Here is a 20,346-nt window from a genome sequence, read left to right as displayed (position 1 = left end):
ATTACCATTTGTCAATTCTTTCAAGAGTAGTAACACATAATATTGTTTTACAAATTATAAATTACTAAGTTAGTGATTAATATTTTTAGATAGGGTAATTCAATAATAATATAAAATAATAAACAAAAAATAATCATTTGTCCTTAAATGAATTTGGAACGGGACGGATAACCCAAAAAATAATCATGTGTCCTTATTTTTTTGTTCTTAATTTTTTGAGACCAGGTCAAATTCGTCTCATTGTTTACGAAACAAAACGGATTCACGAGACAGACCAAATCTTATACACTTCTGTTGAAAAGTAAAAAAAAATTAAAAAATAAATTAATATTTATACAAGAACAAAAATAGAATTTCACTATATTTGTAGGATTACGAGTATAAATAGGTAGGAAGATGGTAACATTTTCATATACCTATCATAGGCCTAGTAAGAACTAGGAAAAGTCGAAGAGGGAAACTTTTACCTCTTACCCTATAAAGTATAAACCCCCTAAACTCAAAGCTTGCACGCTTAACATTTTTAAATAACAAATTTTTAAAAAATCTCTCTTGCCAATAGAACTATTAAAATGAGTCAGTCCAGATATTATTATGGGATAAAAGACCCAAAAAAAATCTTTTTTAGCTCAATCTGCATAAGCCCAAAACCGAATTATAAATGCAAAAATAATTAACAAAATTATTATTATTTTATTTTTGTGCTATAAATAATTAAATATTAACAAATAATAATAATTGAATATAAATATTGTAAAAATCATTTTATTATTTATTAATTTTTATATTACCATCAACAGTTAAATATTTATATTAACAATTGAATAGTAGTTTCATTATTATTATTATTATTATTATTATTTGAGCTTTATTTTTTCTTTTCACTTTCACATATTAATTACAAGTCATTTGTATCGCAGTTTTAAACCTACTTCCTAGAAATAAAGCACGTGTTTAGATTCACTTTATTGATTTTCACGTAAATTTAAGTTTAGTTAATTGAAAATTCAAATGTCATAAAATTATATAAGGTCTTACTAATAGGCATTTAATAAGAGATGAAAAAAACCATATCTTAAAATAAATAAAATTTAAACTCTCTTGGACATGAGGATTCTTCTCTTTTGTTTCATTTTAATTCTTAATAATATGAGAGTTATTTAAAAAAAAAAATTGTAAAGATGTACTAAATTAATTATGTAAAATGATAAAATATTTACAAATAAGATAAAATCAAAATAATCAAAATCTCTCTCTCCTTCTCTCCACATTCACTAAAATAGGAGTATTTGCGGTGTTGTTTAATCTGATCCAACTCAATTACATTAAAAGAAAAAAAAAATTAAACTCTCTTGTATACGAGACTTCTTCTCTTTTGTTCCATTTTAATTCTTAATAATATTAGTGTTTTTTAAATAAAAAATTATGAAGATGTACAAAATTAATAGCATAAAATGATAAAAAATACTTATAAATACGATAAAATAAAAGTGATATGAATCTCTCTCTATCCTCTCTACATTCACTTAAGTAGAAGTATTTGTAGTGCAGTTCGATTCGATTTGAATAACGCATTTAAATTTTTTTTTATCTGGTCCAATCCAATTACAAGTAATTTAATTCCGGTCGGTATTTAGATATCAAAATTATAGTTATAACAAAAGTACTCCCTCTACTTTTCTTATAAATATTAATAGCGAGTATATTATTACAAAAATCCGGTATAATAGTATATTTAATATAAAATATAATATATTAAAATATAACATAATAAAATAACAAGATTATGTTTAAATATATCAAATAGGAAGGAAAAAATGGATTCCTTTACTATGCCAAATCACACTTCTTTCTCACGCTATTTGATTCCCTTATTATGCTATGTAAGAGTCACATTGACACTTTCTATGTAAATCAACTACCCATTCATCGTCCAAGAAAACGTCTAAAATCAATTATTGCATCAAATCTCAAATCTAAAGGTATCATGATCCACGTGGAAAACAACTATCACCGCATCCATACCCTTAAAAAATATATAAAAGTTAAATTATTCCCTCATTTGCTTAGTAAGAAGAAAAATACTTATGCTTATTGCGACAAACCAAATTTATTAAATTTTGTAGAGATGTATCTTAAATGTATAAAAACAACTGTAAACTAGACAAAAACATACAGCTAAGCAGTCAACTCTAATTAGCATAAATTTCATAATATTTTCACGTTTATTTGTTTTTCAAATGAAGTCATAATATCCCATAAAAAAACAGTCATAATAAATATGCACAATAATTACTAGTATAACATATAACGTGATATTGATGGTTAGTAATATGAAAAATTAAAGAAAGTCTGGTGTTTGATCAAGGTAGAAATGTTTCTAAATTCAAATGTCCCAATCCCCATTCATGGGAGTTCTTAATTCAATTTTCAATATTAATTAAGCAGCAAATGGTAAAAACAATCAGCATTCACATAAATTTGAGTACAAGGAACAAACAAACAACACAAATAAATAGAAATACCAAGAAGTTTTTCACCTTTTATTCTCATTATTACAAATGAGGGACAGAAATAATACAGCACAATGAAAAGGGTGTTCAAATTCATAACATCCTCCTCCTACCTAAAACTCAACCTTTCCTGTCAATTAAAGTAACACAGAAGTAATGCAAGCCCCACTTATAATCTAAATTTACATTTAATCAGTTCAAATTCATTACAAAACATACGATTTTACAAAAGAGATAAAATACCATATTGTAAAAAAAGAAGAAGAAGCATCATGATTACTACCTCACCTATCAACAACATCTATCACAGTAGAACACAGTCCTCATCCCAATGTAGTGTAGTATATATGAATATTATTATGACTGCACAGCTTTATTTTGTTTGATACAAGCCGGTACCTTGAAGTCCTGGCATTTCCATGTTGATGTTGCCTCCATCGGCATCATTCGGTCAGTCGATGACTCCACTGGAAACACGGGTATAGTATGAACAGGCTGATTGCCTGTGTTCATTTCAGTCAATGAAGAACTTCTGTTTTTTATTTCTTCCCTTGGATGTGCCTTATCTTTCGAGGTGCAAATGCTTAAGGGCAACTTTTTTAGCTTTGTCCTTCCTCTCTTCTTGCCTATGGGAGATGATGAATCTTCATAGTTTTTCGGCTTTGATTGGCTCGACTCTGCTTCCCCGTTATCTATCTCTATTTGGCTAGATCTATCGTATTTGATTACCTTCTTATCTTTCTTACTTGAGCATACCTCTTGGTTGGATCCTTCCGAATCTATCTTTCCCACTATTGCATGGCCATTGTTCAAAGATAAGCAATCTTGTCCAACAGAGCCCTCGGTTATTTCAAAACTCGAAGAGCTTCTAGGCCTCTTCGGTCTACTACCTTTTGAATCTGATTTTGGAGAGTTCTTAGAGATTCTCGGAGAACTGTTCATGGCACGGTGTAACTTTCGAGCTAATTCTTCGTCTTTCCTACAATTCTCAATCGGTTTGTTTTTTTTGTACAAGAGCTGAACTGGGACATGCTTCTTTGACTTGTTCTTTTTCAGATTTCTTTCCTTGTTTGTCGCCTCCTCGGAAAAGGAAGCAACCAAATCTAAAGCACTCTTGGCGGCAGCAACCGCCTTTGCTGCTATTGCAGCTTTTTCTTCAGCTGCAGCTCTTGCTGCCTCGGCAGTCTTAGTTGCAGTGACTGCTGCTTTTCTTGAGGCCTCGGCAACCTCCTCAGGTGTAAGGTTAGGGTTATTTGAATGACAATTCAACAAATGCTTAAGTCGAGCTTCAAATTCACTTGAAAATGATGTAGATGAAGGGGAAGCAACATCTGTAACACAAGAAGCAGCAACAGGAGATGGAGATGCAGTAGCATCGCCATCTGAACTCTGTTTTTTCAATCCGGCGAGAAGCCGTTTCCGAGGTGGCAAAAGAACATCAGCATCCAACTGATTCACATCACACACATTCTCCATTCTCCCCTCGATAAATTCAATTCAATACTCCGAAAACAAAAAATAAATATTCACAATCCCATGAATTAAATTGCCATTTCATTGACAATCATATCAATAGGACAATGGTCAAACTTTTTCAAACTCCACATCGCTGATTAATTCAAAATTTAAATAAAACCTAGAAGATCCTTAGCAAACCCTACATAAAACTTATACCAATTCAAACACTATCCAAGGTGGTACCATTTTCTATTGTGTTAATTAAAACCATCTATAAGAAGAAAGAATATAACTCATACCCAACATCAATATCTTCCATTCTTGATCCCACTACTTTAATTCCTGAATAAATACAAAGAAAAAAATAAATCAAACACAAATCAAATCTTACAACAAACAATTTCATTCATCAGAATCACTTCATCCATTAAAAACCAAAATCACACAACAACAGCATAACAAAAAAAGGTCAATTCTTAAACTTCATCCAACCCTAATATCCAAAACCAATCCAAACAAAAGCAAAAAAACCACCAAGGATGCATAATTGAGCAACATAATCAAAAGATCAAGAACAGAACATGAGTTTGAATTTGAATTCTATCCAATCATGCAGCACAAGACAGAGAGGAAAACCACAATTACCAAAATGATTTGAATCAGCAATCCACAAACAATCGAATCAGGAAAATCAAACAACATAACACAGCTCAAATCCAGATTCAGCTGAATCATGCAAAATCAATTGGAGTTTTTTCTTCCATTAGTCAAATTTCAAAAAAATACAAAATCTCAAAAGATCAAAAATTGAAGTTAGTTCCATTTAGAATTGTAGAGGTTAATAGGTACCTGATCCTGTTGAGGTAGATAAAGAAAGAGAGGAAAAAGAAGATCCAGAATTAGGGTTTGAAGAGAGAGAGAAGAAGAGGTTGTGATGGTGAAGAAGAAAATCTAAGGCATGTAAAAAACCCCCAACATATTTGTTATATATCACATGTTATTATATTTATTATTTATATTTATGTAAAATAATATTAATTATTTAATGAGAAAATGTGAAAATGGAAGAATTTCAATTCAATTGGTTAATATAGTTTGAGAACGGTAAACACGCAAATCCCACAGAAAAACTACAATTACCCACTCTTCTCTTTTCATCTCTTCTTTTCAACCAACCTCGTAATCTTAAAATCTTATCTATTTTTCTATTTTCTTTTTCTTTTGTTGTCAAAATTATGTCAATGACGACAAACTTGGAGACTTGTTTTTGCGACAACTTTGGTGTCGATAGCAAAAATGGCGTGACTAAAGTTTGTGTTAGATAACTTTATCCAAAAAATTATCGTTCGGTTGAATATTGTAAGAAAATAAATTCCAAAGTTTACTACTTAATTACTACTAGTATTACCTTATTAGTGAGGATAGAATCGTAAACTCTTTTAGTAAATACATTGTGAAGATGTGTTCCGTGTCCCATATATGAAAATTAATACATTAATTATATTTAATTTATTTATTTTTTAAAATTATTATTAAAGACAATTAGTCGTAGATTCAAAAAAAAAAAAAAATAGCAAACGCAAGAAATAATTAAAGTATTTTAACAAAAAAAAATATTAGAATCATGACTCAAATTAATATCTATAAAAATCTCAAATGTCATTATTTGTTTTCTAGTCACTTTCATTACAGAAGGACCAAATAAGTCTTAATGTTTATTGAGTGAAAATTGGCTATAATTTGTGTTTTCATAAAACAATTGGATGCAATAGAAAATAAGGAAAGGGGATTTTGAAGAGAGGGTAAAGATTTAAGAGAGAAATAGAGTGAGAGATAAAGTGTATGAAGTTAAAAAGAAGTAAGAAACAAGTAGTATTTGTTATGGTATGTATTGAGTGTATATTATCTTTGTGGGGGCAACAACACCCATTTCCTTGTAGGCATATCCGCCACGAAATCGACGTGTTAGTGTCTATTTTGTATTGATAATCTTAAACATCTTTATCACTTAAATGTTTAACTCTTTCACGAGAATCACATAATTAACTTTATATACTCTAGTAAATAAAATTATAAATACATAGCCTTATACCCTTTAAAAAATATTGTGCAATTGGAGATTTCTTTTTAATTGAACAATGGATATCGTTATAGATTTAATTAGAATGACCAAATAGTATAAAATAATTTTCCAAATATCTTATGTAAAAAAAAAAGTAGACATAAATTCACTGTGTAGTTTTTTTACAAAGAACTTTATATTTATTTTTCTATGGCACTACTTAAGATCGAATATGCAATTTACATATATACTTTGGTGTGATTTTAATTTAAATTGTGAAGCATTACAAGATAGTATTAATAATTTGTCTTGGGTTCTTTCTAGATACTTTTTTAATGGTTTTCGAAGAAGAAGGATCATGCATGATTTACACTGACGATCAATATGAACTTTTTATTTTACACTGACGATCAATATGAACTTTTTATTTTATCATCTAATTAGATAATTATAACTCTTTTCGTTAAATAAGAACCCAATCATTAGTTTGAGTTAGCTCTCAGTATAAAACTTTTTACTCCGATTGATTGATCGTTAACCCATGGTTCACTTATATGTTATTTTATGATATGATCATTTTTATAATTAAACTTATTAAATAGGGTTGGTATCTCATGATTCAATAATGACATACAAATTAAAAACCAACAAATAATATTAATGGAAAGACTATATTATAAAATTAAGCTTATTTTATATGAATATTTTAAATTTGCATTCATTTTGAAGGAATATTAAACAATTCTTAATGTTAAAATGTTTTTAAACAATTTTATATTTAGTATTTTTATTTTTTTATTGAAAAAAAAATATTCTCATTCAATCACTTATAAAAAATTATATATAATTATATATAGTTAAAATACATTGATCTTATTTGTCTCAATCATCCAAATGATATATACCTCTTAAAATATGTACTCACTAAAGTGAGTTCTTAATTTAGAGTATAAATTGGGACATCTTAACCAATAAAATTTTAATAGATAATAATTTAATGTGATTTCATACATACATATAAAGAAAATTAGGTAGTGTATTAAATTTGTCTGTTTTATATATTTATGTTCCATAAAAATTATATAATTAATACTTTAATCAAACATTAACACTAAAAGGTAGTAATTAATAAAGAAGTATTTTTTGTAAAATATATTTAATTTATCTAGTATTTTAAAATGGTCTATAGGGACAACTTTTCTGAAACGATACTTATAATAATTCAATATTAGCTAATTAGTGACACGAGTAATTGTAACTGGCCAATAAAAGTGGTAACTTAAACCATCACTTTAAAATTTAAATATAAATTTAACTATGTCTATTATTTTTAATTTTTTTACAAATACTCTATTAAATATTTAATAATATAACTTCTAAAGTACTCGCTAATTAATATAAAATTTATTTTTTAATGTTCATTTTTTTTTATGGAACATCTTCTCATAAAAGACACTTTGGTAATGCGCTAATTTTTTTTAACAAAATCAAGGAAATTAATAACATTTAATCAAAAAAATTTAATGAATACAAAATTTGTTAATTTTCCTTATAATTAAGATTAGATGGTGTATATCTTAGTATGAAATTAAAGATATATTATCGGTGTAAAATTATTTTACACTGACAATCAATCACAACGGACCAACTTATGAAATTTATCAATTAAAAAAATGCATAAAATATATGTATAATTTTCTTTTCAATTTTTTATTAGTTGTGTTGTTAGCATATGATTGATTGTCAATATAAAATAATACTATACTATGATTGATTATCAGTGTAAAATAATACTATACTGATCGTGCATAACCCTTAATCTCTTACAATATTATAGAAATTTATGGCATAAATAATATTGCATGTGTTTGATATCAATGCTTTTGTTTTTGAAATGATATTGCTTATCCTTAATAAAACAATAATTTAAGTTTTTTAGCAAAATAATAATAATAATTTCAGTTATAAGTTACTCCATTTGTAATAAATTATAAACAAAATAGTTTAATTATGCATATTAAGAAATATTATTGGTCATATTTAATTTATCTAATTTTAATTGTCTAAATTACTAATAAATTGAATTATTTGATATATAAAAAGTTATATTAAATGAGAGGAAGTTTAAAGATATTATTAGAAAAAATATTAATTTTTATTTCAAAAAATTTGAACTAATTTTACTTGTATAAGTTGTACGGAACATACGTGTACTTTCGGAACATAAATACTTGTAGTATTTAGTATTTGATGTATTATCTAGTATCCGATAACAGTTGTTTAGATTTAGATTGGATTAGCGCATTTCTTCCAAAATGTTTATTTTTTTGTTGAAAATAAATTTTCACAGGTGAAGCTTTCATTCTTTTCTTGATTAAACGTCAATATTTGCGGGCCACAAATTAAATATTAAATATTAGAGTTGGATATGCATATATCTTAATAATATATTAAATAATTTTAGATTTTTATAAAATTTTATATTAATTATATATCATATAAACTTTTAATAATACAGTGGATTTTATAAATTTTGTATTGATTAAAACATTATGAAATAGTGTAACATTACATTGGTGTAAGTTGATCTCGTATCAAATTACACCCAAAAAGTTGTATTTAATCAATAACATAAAGTCGGATAAATATTTTACATAATCCATTGTTGAATTGAAATCTAATATCATATAAATCATATATAATTACATTGTTGACGTTTATCTAATAATTAAACATTTCATTATTTACTTAAGATATTGGAGTCACTTGTTAAGTTATTATATAGACTAATTATACATTTATACGATTGTACTATATTTTAATTATCAATGCAATATTTTGACACAAATTTAAGAACAATATGGTTGACACTTTATGGTTGGTTAATGATGTTTAAATAGTTGGTTAATAAATTCATTGTGTGGTTGAGACTTGAGAGTCATGGTCGACACTTTTTGTTAGCAATCCACTATAAAAAATACTAATGTTGTAGTGACATGTATATATTTAATTAATTCAGTTATTTACTTGTTTAATGAGAGTTAGCAAAATTTTGGCGGAATTAATTTTTATTTTTTACTATCACCAAAAATTACATAATTAATGACATGTAAATATATTTAATATTATTACATGATTATTAGGTTAGTTGACACTATTTTTTTTGCAACGACTAAAAATGCATGTTTAATGACTTACAAATATTTGTTTTAATATTACATTGATATAGTTATTAAATGTCGTAAATCAACTTACATATCTGCTGATTTAATACTACATTAATCAATTAATTATCATTGGTGTATATAGTTATTAAGTGAGTTTAAATATTTTTTATTTTTACAAATATAAGTCACCTTAATGTAAGAAAAAAATTAACCTTAATATAAAAAAATTTATAAGTCACCTTAATATAAGAAAATTTATTATCTTTAAATATATATTTGATTTAATATTCATACATACATATGTACTTTACGTACTTTTCTTTATCAGCAATATAAAAAAAAAATGATATCTATCCCTGTAATAAATGGAATTGAGAGATTGGTGTATTCTATTTTTTCTACTACAAATAACTTCTTATATAATAAAGTAATAATCATTGAAGAAAAAAATCACTAATTAACAAAAGACAAAAAGGAGAGGATTGAAGAAGAATATTTAAAATAAAAATTATGATTCATGATTAATATACGATTAACGTGATTTTAACATGTATTAACGCAATAGAAAAATTGACTGACGAACATAATTGAGTGCTTATGCGTGTGTGTATATAAAAAGATAGAGTAGGAATCAAACTACCCCCAAAGAGTTATACTAACAATTACACTAACTTAATAGCATCACACTAAATAAATAATTTTCAAATCCAACTTTGTGTTGAAAATTATTATCAAGTAGATCATATTTACAAATTTTTACGTTAATATGTAATCATTTCCTATGTGAACAAAATGTATTAAGATTATCATCAAATGTGTAACTACACGTAACCTTAATTTTGACACATTTTATTAGCATAGTAAATATTATTGATAGGGATGACAATGAATAGGGTACTATAGTACTTGTCTCTGCAATTTGAAAAAAATACTCAAGACGTCTACCTCGTGATTATTAATCTTAATCCATGTATCATACCATCTGGACATCTAAGTACACATACTTGTATCCATTACTTGTGTTTGAATTAAAATAAATTGATAAATCACTAAATTCTATATCATTTTAACACAATTAAAAAAATATTTAAAGTTCTATAGTATTAAATCATAAAAATAATATAATAAAGTATTTAAATTATCAAAACCTATATTGAGTCATGTAAATATTTTTTTATTATATTAATAAAAACAAAATAAAAAATAAAACTAATTACAATAGACTAAACATAAATTTATTTGAATAAAATTAAAATAAAGTTTAGAAACTAATTATGATCTATGTCTAACATATGAAATATTTTATTGCACCCGATAAAATTAAGAATAATTTGATTAACTTTTGTTAAAATTTTACTAGTCATAATAAAATTTATATTTTTGTTGATATTTTTGTGTGTGCGTAGTAATAATAATAATAATAATAATAATAATAATAATAATAATAATAATAATAACAACAATAATAATAATATATGTTATGCGTCTGTGAAACATGGTCGATATTAAAGTATCTTTACTCACACTTGTGTCCATTTATTTTTGCAAGTAATTACTTATGTCCACATCAGTACATATAATGCAGGTTTTTTACCTATCTATTTGTGGATTTTTTTCGAGATATTTAATGAGTATTAGTCCTATTATCATCGCTAATTATAAATTAATATTAAAATTTATAGATATGATCTATATGATAGTAATTTTTAATTTAACAATTGATTTTTAAAAATATTTATTCAATATAATGTTATTAAAGTAGTGTAACCATTCGTGTAATTTTTTTGGTGTAATTTAATTCATTCTCATAAAGATACTAGTATATAAAAATTCAATCTTATTTAACATTAAATATTCTTTTAAATCTCATTCAACACATTTAGTATAATGTAGTACAAAGATATCATTTTACACATTACTGAAAAACATTTGTCTAATGTATAATTTATAATATATTTAGTGTATTCTAATTTTCTTTTTTTATTCAAGAGATATTCAAAACACACATTAATAACCAAATACCCATAATTCTTTTAAGAGTAAAGATTCATTTGTTCCCTCAAAATAAATACCGAGAACAAACTAGTCGTCAACAATAAAAAAATAAAAAAAAACTCCTTTTAATCCCTTACAAAATAAAACCAAGACTCATTAATTATTTTGTCAATTTTTCCATCCAACTGTTTTTTTTTTTTTTTGCTTTTTGAACTGTGATACGCGTGTATATGGCACTCCAACTGTTATACATATGTCCACGTATATTTAATATGAAAAAATTATATGTATAGGTCCCTAAAGCAATTCTTATAGGAACAATATGTTCCTCAAAAAAATAAATCATACATACGTCCACTTGCTTCTTTTTGCAGTTTATGAACTAATATGGCCTTAAATCGTCGCCCTTCCTTGGTGTTTCTTTAGTTTTCTCTTTCTTCTTTTTTCAATAAAAAAAAAATTATTGTTTTTTTAATTAACTAAGATTAATGTATTCTTCATTTTTATTTTTATTTTGACAAAAATATATCTTTAGTCCTTTATATTTTACTCGATTTTTGTTTAGATCATTTAAATTTATTTATTTTCAGATCAGTACTTTAAGTTAGATTCAATTTTCTATCTGATTGGTAAGAGATTCTTGTCCAATTTAATTTGAATATACATATTTTGAAATCATGTTTAAACATATGTTTTGTTGAAAACTTATGTTTCTCTTGTTAATCATAAAGAAAATGTTATGTTCCTGCACGAAAAACTAGTTTTTCTTTGTAAATGTTAGCGCATGCGTCATGTTCAATTTTTGTAATTCATGTATCAGCCCTATTTTATTCTACTCATATCTTTGTGATTGCGATTCTATTTAGTAGTGTACATGTAAGGTTATATACATAAGACATGGAATTAGGACCTATGTGAGGACATATGTATACTATTAGCTCAGTATAAATTTGAATATGACAGTATGTCTCACTCAGCAGCAGCAATGTTTGGGGTGAAACTCAAATTGTTAATGGTTGTTTTTTGTCCCATAAACAATGGTTCTTTGGTAACTCAAATTGATTTTATATATTTAGTATCACACCGTCAAAATTTATATATATAATTTATATGATATTATCTTTCAATTCAACAGATGATTTTAAAAAATATTTATTCATCATAATACTGTTGAATGAGTATAACCCTTTAGATGTAATATGATATCTCCTTATATATATTACAACCATAGATTTTATAAAAAAAAATAATTATTTACATCTAAAAATCGACACACACAAAATTATAAAAAAAATGAACCATACAGAATCGGTGCAAATTAATTATAGTTATAGTTTTTAGGCATCTTTGAATTTATCATTTTATTTTACCACATGGTTGTAATTTTCTTCATAAAAGTTGTACAATATGATGTAACAAATTTGAAGAGTCACAATTGAATGATAGTGTAAAATTATTTTACATTGTTGATGTATCTCCTTTATTCTTAAATAAATAAATAAAATCTAAATTCAAGTATTCTAAATTAATATAAAAAATTGGTTCTAAAAGCAAAATAATATTATTTTTTTTTAAATGATATCATAAAAATGAATTGGTGTATGGATTAAACGTAGAGTGAAGATCCTCTCTTTTTCTTTTTTTTTACATTAGTTTTTCTTCTTCATTACTATAATTTTTAAGAATGTTGAGGTGTCTAAAAATATTAAGAACCTTCCGTAAAAAAGAATATTAAAAAACACCAAATGTATCATCAATATTATATTGGTAAAAAATTATATATTATATTTTTAAAATCTTAGTAATTAAAAAATTGGAGAGATACTAGCTCGTAAATATGGGTGTGTGCGAAATAGTGGCCATGCTTTTTTTTCATCGTGCCCATGGATGAATCACCCCAATATTGCAGTGGTCGACTCTTATTTGGGCCTTAATAATTAATCGGGTTTCACATTATAAACATTTAAGAAAAAATTTCCTGTACCCCTATATTTATACCTATACCCCCATAAATTTTTAAAAATACCAAATACATTCTTAAATTTTTTTCATTATTTTATCAACTCAAATTAAATTTTCCGGTATTATTTTAAAAAAAAAATAAAAAATCCGGCGTATACAGAAAAATTTGCTCTTGTACTGAAAAGCTCGTAAAAAGTTTTCCAGTACATGATAGATTTATCTGAAAACTTTCGAAGAAGTTTTCCAGTACACACCAAATTTTTTTTAAACAACTTTTCCGGTAAACTTAAAAGAAAAAATTTCTATAGTGTAACTACTTTACCGAAAAACTTAGAAAATGTTTTTCAGAATATAACTTCTTTATCACAAAACTTGGAAAAAGTTTTACAGGTATAATTTTTTTACCAGAAAACTTGAAAATAGTTTTCCGGAATATATGTTGTATGTTGTGTACCGAATTTTTTTTTTAAATTTTACAAATTTTAAGATCTATACGAGGACAAAAATGTCATTTCTTTATATTTATGAGGGTAAAAGTAAAATGTAACTTATTTCTTCTTGTTAAGCTTTTGATCTGTTACACGACCAATTCTTATTTGCAAGTTTTACTCTATAACCCTCAAATTATACTCTTATCTTCATAATATATTTGTCTTCATATACATATTAAAATATATTATTTTCTATTATATCATGTTAGTTTTTTAGTACACAAGTGAGTACCAATTTTTTCTATTTTACTAGAAAACTTTTTTCGAGTTTTTCGGTATAAAATCTACACTCCGGAAAACTTTTTTCCAATTCTTATTTGCAAGTTTTACTCTATAACCCTCAAATTATACACTTATCTTCGTAATATATTTGTCTTCATATAAATATTAAAATATATTATTTTCTATTATATCATGTTAGTTTTTCAGTACACAAGTGAGTACCAATTTTTTCTATTTTACCAGAAAACTTTTTTTGAGTTTTTCGGTATAAAATTTACACTCCGGAAAACTTTTTTCCAATTTTTCAGTATAAATGTATTTATCAGAAAATTTGTTTTCAAGATTTTCGGTACTGGAAAGTTTTCAAAAACTACTGAAAAACTTTTTTCAATATTTTCGAAATACAACTCATTACCGGAATACTTTTTTAAAATTTTTCGCTAAGTTTCCGGTACACACTTTTTCTATTGGATAACTTTTTTAAAGTTTTTCAATACAAACCTTCTATACCAAAAAACTTTTTAAAAAAATTTCTAGTTAAATCTTTTGTACCTGAAATTTAATATAAAAAAATTCCAATTAAACCTTATGTACCGGAAATCTTATAAAAATAATTTCGGTAGTTTCCAGAAATCTTCTATATACTGAAAAAATTGGATTGTTTAGTAAAAAAAAATAGTAAAAAATTTCAAAGATAAATATGACATTTTAAAAATATTGTAGGATATAGGTATAATGGTAGAGGTATATGATAAAACTCACTTCTTATTCTTACCAGAATTGAACTTCTCCTTCCCACCCTCTCTTTAAAATAAAAATAAATAAAATTAAATAAAATAGATATTTTTTGTTCCAATTTTACTATTGTTTAAGTGGTTTTTGGTCTACTAAGATGTCTACTAAACTCAACCACAAATGAATGTTTAATCAGTTGGTTTATAGAAAAGTTAGTTAGTAACAAAAGCAATCTTATAAGTGTTTAATATCTATTAGCTTTCAAGACAGAAAAAGTCACTTAAAACAAATCTTATAAGTGTTTAATATCTAATTTTGCATGAAAATAAATTCGAATAAAATAACATTTGAAAGTAAAATTGGTAGAATTTAAATGCGATAATCATAAAGACATAAACTTTAAATTGCAAAAAGTAAATTGCAGTAAACTTAAACAGTCAATAATTGAAACATCGGAAAAAATGTAAATATTGAAGATTAAAAGAATGCAAAAGTCTTGAAAGAGTAGATGATTTTTAATTAAAATGATTGAAAGTTAAATAAATTTAAAAACTAAGTATGAAAGTAAATGAAACGAGTCAATTACTGAAAAAATAAATTGCAACATTGAAAGCAAAAGAGCGTGAATTCAAAATCGACATGAACATATATAAATAAAACTTTAAAGAGATTTAAAGACGGTGGACCACATTCTTAGTGTTTTGTCAAAGCTTGAATTCATTGAGTTTTAGGATTAGGCTTCATAAACTAATTATTCAACCTCTATTTCTATTGCACAAACTTCTATTTGTAGAAAAATAAACTAAGTAACTACTTTTTTTTAACAGGACATATTTGTTGAGACAAAATTCCAAATTAATATTTTGATAATAATTAAATAAAAGTTAATTTAAGACTTTTAATTATGATTCTAATTGTTTTGATATTTAACATGTGTGTTTAAGTGTGTTAATCAAATATAGGTACCAAACATTTCAAGTTAGATCATATTAAAGAGGAAACAAAAATATACAAATAAAACGAAGAACGTTCTTTACATAAGTTTAAAAAATGAAGAATGTTCTCCACAGTTCTAAAACAACAAGAATGATCATATCCTCTTTTAAGGAAAAGAAAGCTCTTGAGATTTACAAATGTATTTCCATTATTCCACTAGAAATATATAGAGCCTCGTATCAGCAAAAGACAAAGGGAAAAAGCTATGGATCATGAAAAATTAAGCAAGATCATTTCTCCAAATTCAGCAAGATCATTCTCCAAATTTAAGCAAGAATCAAGAACGATATTGAGTGGATAATTCAGCATATCTCTAAGATGTCTGCACACATGATAAAGGGATCATGAATCACTGTGAAAGATGGCTGACAAAGAAGCTTACAATTCACATTCTTCAAAACATAAAACGAAGAATGTTCATACAAGAATATTCTTGTTTTAAATATGACATTATCCATTAAACCGACATATTGGATTAAACACCTTTGTTGTACCTCTGAGCATCATGCACACGTGATAAAAAAAAAAAAAGGAATCACGCAACAACTGTCAGAAGTTCAAAATCCAGCAAATCACTCAAAACAGAAACGAATAGCGTTCTCTGTTTTCACAACTTTAATCCAAGAATGTTCTAGTTTACAAAGAGCAAAATTCGATGTTAATATAAGATCGATTTAGGCTACGAAAGTACATCTATCTACACTACAAATCATCAGTATACAGAGGAATTTAATAATCTACACAAGATCGTTTTTGATAGATTCGTTCAAAAAGGATCAACAAAAGCAAAACAAAACATCAAGATCAATCTCTAAATTGATGAGCTATAAGCAAAGACAACCATGACAACAAGGACACTACTGTTGCACCTTTTTTCATAAAGCACATCATGTTTCTAAAACAAAGGACTGACACTAGACAACTACTAAATCACTCATCCACGTTTTCCATACAACACAAAATCAAGAACATTATGATTTTACAAAAGAATAATTTGGTTATTCTCTTTTAAAGATATAATTAAAACAGATCATATTCCACAATCCAAACTACAATTTAAAGAGTATCAAGACTGCTCAAATCAATGGTGAATCCCAGAACTCAAGTTGAATGTCCAAGGATGAAAACAACCTCAAGATTGATATCCAAATTGATGAGTTGTGAGCAAAGACACAAGTACATCGTACTTACAATATTCTACAGAAAACTTTGCATAATTCTGACATGGAAACAATATCAAAACTGAAATTTGACAGTTCGCTCACTCACTCACGTTTTTCATCAAGTCCAAAAGCAATAATGGTCTCCCATTATCAAGAACGTTCTCCCATTGTCAAGAACGTTCTGGACAACAATATAAACACATGTTTAATTGCTTTAAAATATATCTAACATTTGAGAAGTGTGTCCAACGACTATATTCATTTTAAAATGAATATTTAAAGCTTTTTATCATCTATAAATTGAAGATCAATTGGAAGATGAAGACAAGAGTTTAATTTACAAATTAACCAACAGTTGTTCAAGTAATAACAAGTCAAGAACTCTTCAAGCAAACTCTAGCTCTCTTCACTATACATTTGAATCATTATTTGCTGAGTTTGTCTTTCATTTTATCTCAAACAAGTGTTGAGAAGTTTCAAGATCTCAAACACTTTTATCATACACATCATTTGTAATTTAAGTTTATCTTTTATGTTAGATTGAATGTGTTCGTAAAAATCCTTTCAATGCTGAAAGGTGATTGTAAAAATTCTTTCTAGGTTGAAAGGTGAAGATTGTAATTGATCAATGTGTGATCAAGAGAAAAGGTGTGAAGGAGAACATTCTTGGTTCTGAAGCACGTAGTGAAAATCTCACGGTTGTGAGGATTGACCTAGTCCGAGTTGGGTAAACCAATTTTTTTTTTTGTGTGATCTTTTTTTCTCTTATCTCCATTTATTTATCACTCACTTAGCATTGATTACATCGTGAAGTTTTTATTATCATATTACTAACGAATAACGTTCTCCTTTTATTGTTTATCAAACCAATATCATTCTTAAACTAATTTAAATTAATCATATAAATCAAAATTCTAAAAAGCACACAATTCAACTCATTTTTTCTTGTGAGTAACATTAAATGACATTTACTTTAATTGAACTAAGCTTCAAAAATGATACACTAGGTGCCAACAGATTAAATGATATAGTTAAATTGCATTAAAATATAAACACATTTTTAATTAAGCTTAAAGACTTTATATTCTACAACACCGAAACTTTATTTAGCCTTATCTTATGTAATAAAAATTGGATACGATAGTAATTATAAAGGGCCGTTGCTTTTTAAAAGAAAATCAAGCGCTATACATGTTCAACAGGGAATTCTTTTAATTTGTCGCGGTATCAATGGTTGCTTAAAGTTTATATTTCCCTAACTATGCTAAATATAGTACAATTGAAGTGGTCAAATATTGATGAAAATATATCATTGGGGTGGTTGATAATTAAAGTAATATAAAGATGATAAAGTTCCTAAAAATTGAAAAAGGAAAATTCAAGCCGATGAAGCAATCTCCTTTAAGTGGTGCCAAATACCTCTCAATAATTAGTGTTTTTTCATTAAAAATAGTTCCTAGTAATAGCAGGGTCCTACATGTTACTATCACAAAAGAATACGTGTTATTATCCAACTTGTCCAAGGAAAATGGTACAACAACATTATATACAATCATATTTTTTATAGAATAAAGAAGGGGTACGATAACTAGTTGGAAATCCGTTTTATTAATTATATAAAACAATAATTTATATTAATTATAATGTATGATTTTTATATTCAAGTCTTATTTTATATACTTTTTCATAATAAACTCCGGCTTTTCTTGATTACAAGAGTGAAGATGGTGAGTTAGCCAAAATAATAAAAGTGAAGATAGTGATATCAACGCAGTCAAACCTTTGTTTTTGGATAATTCTTATCAACTACTCCTACAATTTACAATTCTTAAAAGTTATATTTTATAATAGGACGATGATTTACTGTAATTTTATAAATCAACTATAAAATTAAACATGCAATATTAATTAAGAGACGAAGAGAAAGATTTAATGTTTATTCAAATAGAAATTTATTTTATATTTTCATAAATTAATATTATATGAATATTTTTATAAAATTTATATTAAATTTATTTTTAACCTCTAAATATATTTAAATTATTATTTAATAAAATATTTTTTTATAAATTAGTCTTTATAGTTATGCATGGAAGATATTTGATTTATAAAAAAAAAGTCCAATATGTTTTATGTATGTTAATTAGAAGAAGGGTTGAGATTTTTATTAAAAAAAATAAAATAGTTGAATCACGTCTTAAACACATATGCTCTCTTATTTTGTTTATAAGTGAAAATAATTTAATAAAAATTAATCTATTTAATTTATATTTTGAATAGAATTCATAAAATTTTATTTATAAATATAATTGAAAAATAACATTATTATTACTATTATTTATTATTAAAGAGTGTTAACAATATATTTTCTTTTACATACTTTTTAATGTATTATATTTTATTAAAATTCATATAAAACTCATAAAATAAGTGAATTTCATATGAATTATTGAAAGATCTGACGTACATTAAAACATATATATTGAAAAGTATATTATTAATATTATTTTTAATTAATTAATTTAAAATATTGCCATGTGTGCCTCTTTCATCGTAATCTTATGTTGTGATTGTTACGAGGAGATGTGATACTTGAAGATTAGTTGGTAATAAATAAATATTTTACTTTCATCAACAAAATATTTTATTTATTTAAATACCCGTGATTAGTATCGTTTATGTTGTTTTTACTCCTACACTAAAATGCTTATTTCTGGTTTTTTTTCTCTTACATTATCAATCCTAATTACAAAATAATTGATTTAATTTGTTTGTATTGTTTTTTTTTTACAAATTGTTTGTATTGTTAGTATGATTTTTTTCAGTATAAAATAATTTTAATCCATTATTTTAAATTTTAAAAAAAAAAATTTCATTATATTTTCTCGTTAAATTAAGACACTGTTTGGTAATATCAATAAACTAATTTTAATTTATTAAATTAGTTTTTAAGTTTGTTGAATTAAAAGATATGTGTTTTGTGAACAAATTTTTCTCACCAACTTATAATTTTTAAAAAATTCTTTAAATTTATGTTTGTATTATAATAGAAAAAATAAATAAATTGTATGGTTTTGATTTTTATTTCAAAGTTTTGTTATATTTTTTCTGAGTTTTTACTACAATAATAAAGCAAAATAGGAAAATTAATTAAAATAAAAAATTAATTAAAAATAAAGAAAATTAAGTACATCAATACCTAAGAGAGATCAGAAGAAAATATTACATTTTTTGTTATTATAAATTAAATAATTATATTATTTTTATTATTAAAAATTAAATTTATCGAACATTTTAACTTTAATTAATTAGATTTCCAACTATAAATTAATTTATAGTTTAATTTTCCGAAACGAAATCGAAATATAAAGTATTCTATCTCTTATTTTTATCAAATATATTTACTTTTACTTATAAATAGAAAAAGTTTATTTTATACACATATTTGTAGAAATTAATCTATAAAATGATTGAAATGAATTTAAAGATTCAATATCTCCCGATCAATATTTTTCCATAAGTATAAAGAAGAGATTGAAACTCAATGAAATAATTAAACCATTTCTGGAAGACAATGACGTG

At 25.3% G+C, this 20,346-nt stretch overlaps 1 protein-coding gene across 3 annotated transcripts; it reads right to left on the bottom strand.

Moving 5' to 3' along the window:
- Positions 1–2,512: 2,512 nt before the first annotated feature.
- LOC101492133 (uncharacterized) lies at positions 2,513–4,973 on the bottom strand. Of its 3 annotated transcripts, XM_027336703.2 has the most exons (4): positions 4,821–4,943; positions 4,617–4,697; positions 4,271–4,313; positions 2,513–4,170 (listed from the first exon to the last, which is right to left on the bottom strand). In XM_027336703.2, exon 4 carries the CDS (start codon positions 3,987–3,989, stop codon positions 2,871–2,873), a length of 1,119 nt encoding a protein of 372 aa, XP_027192504.1. In that variant the 5' UTR covers positions 3,990–4,170; positions 4,271–4,313; positions 4,617–4,697; positions 4,821–4,943; the 3' UTR covers positions 2,513–2,870. The 3 variants fall into 3 exon arrangements, with proteins under 3 accessions (XP_027192504.1, XP_004509446.1, XP_027192503.1); XM_004509389.4 differs by lacking the exon at positions 4,617–4,697 and having other exon boundaries at positions 4,821–4,973; XM_027336702.2 differs by having other exon boundaries at positions 2,513–4,313.
- Positions 4,974–20,346: the final 15,373 nt, after the last annotated feature.

Source organism: Cicer arietinum, chromosome 7 (genome assembly GCF_000331145.2).
Source record: "Cicer arietinum cultivar CDC Frontier isolate Library 1 chromosome 7, Cicar.CDCFrontier_v2.0, whole genome shotgun sequence".
In the NCBI taxonomy this organism is placed as follows: domain Eukaryota; kingdom Viridiplantae; phylum Streptophyta; class Magnoliopsida; order Fabales; family Fabaceae; genus Cicer; species Cicer arietinum.
Note: the sequence above shows the minus strand (reverse complement) of the source record. Positions and strands in the feature narration are given on the sequence as shown.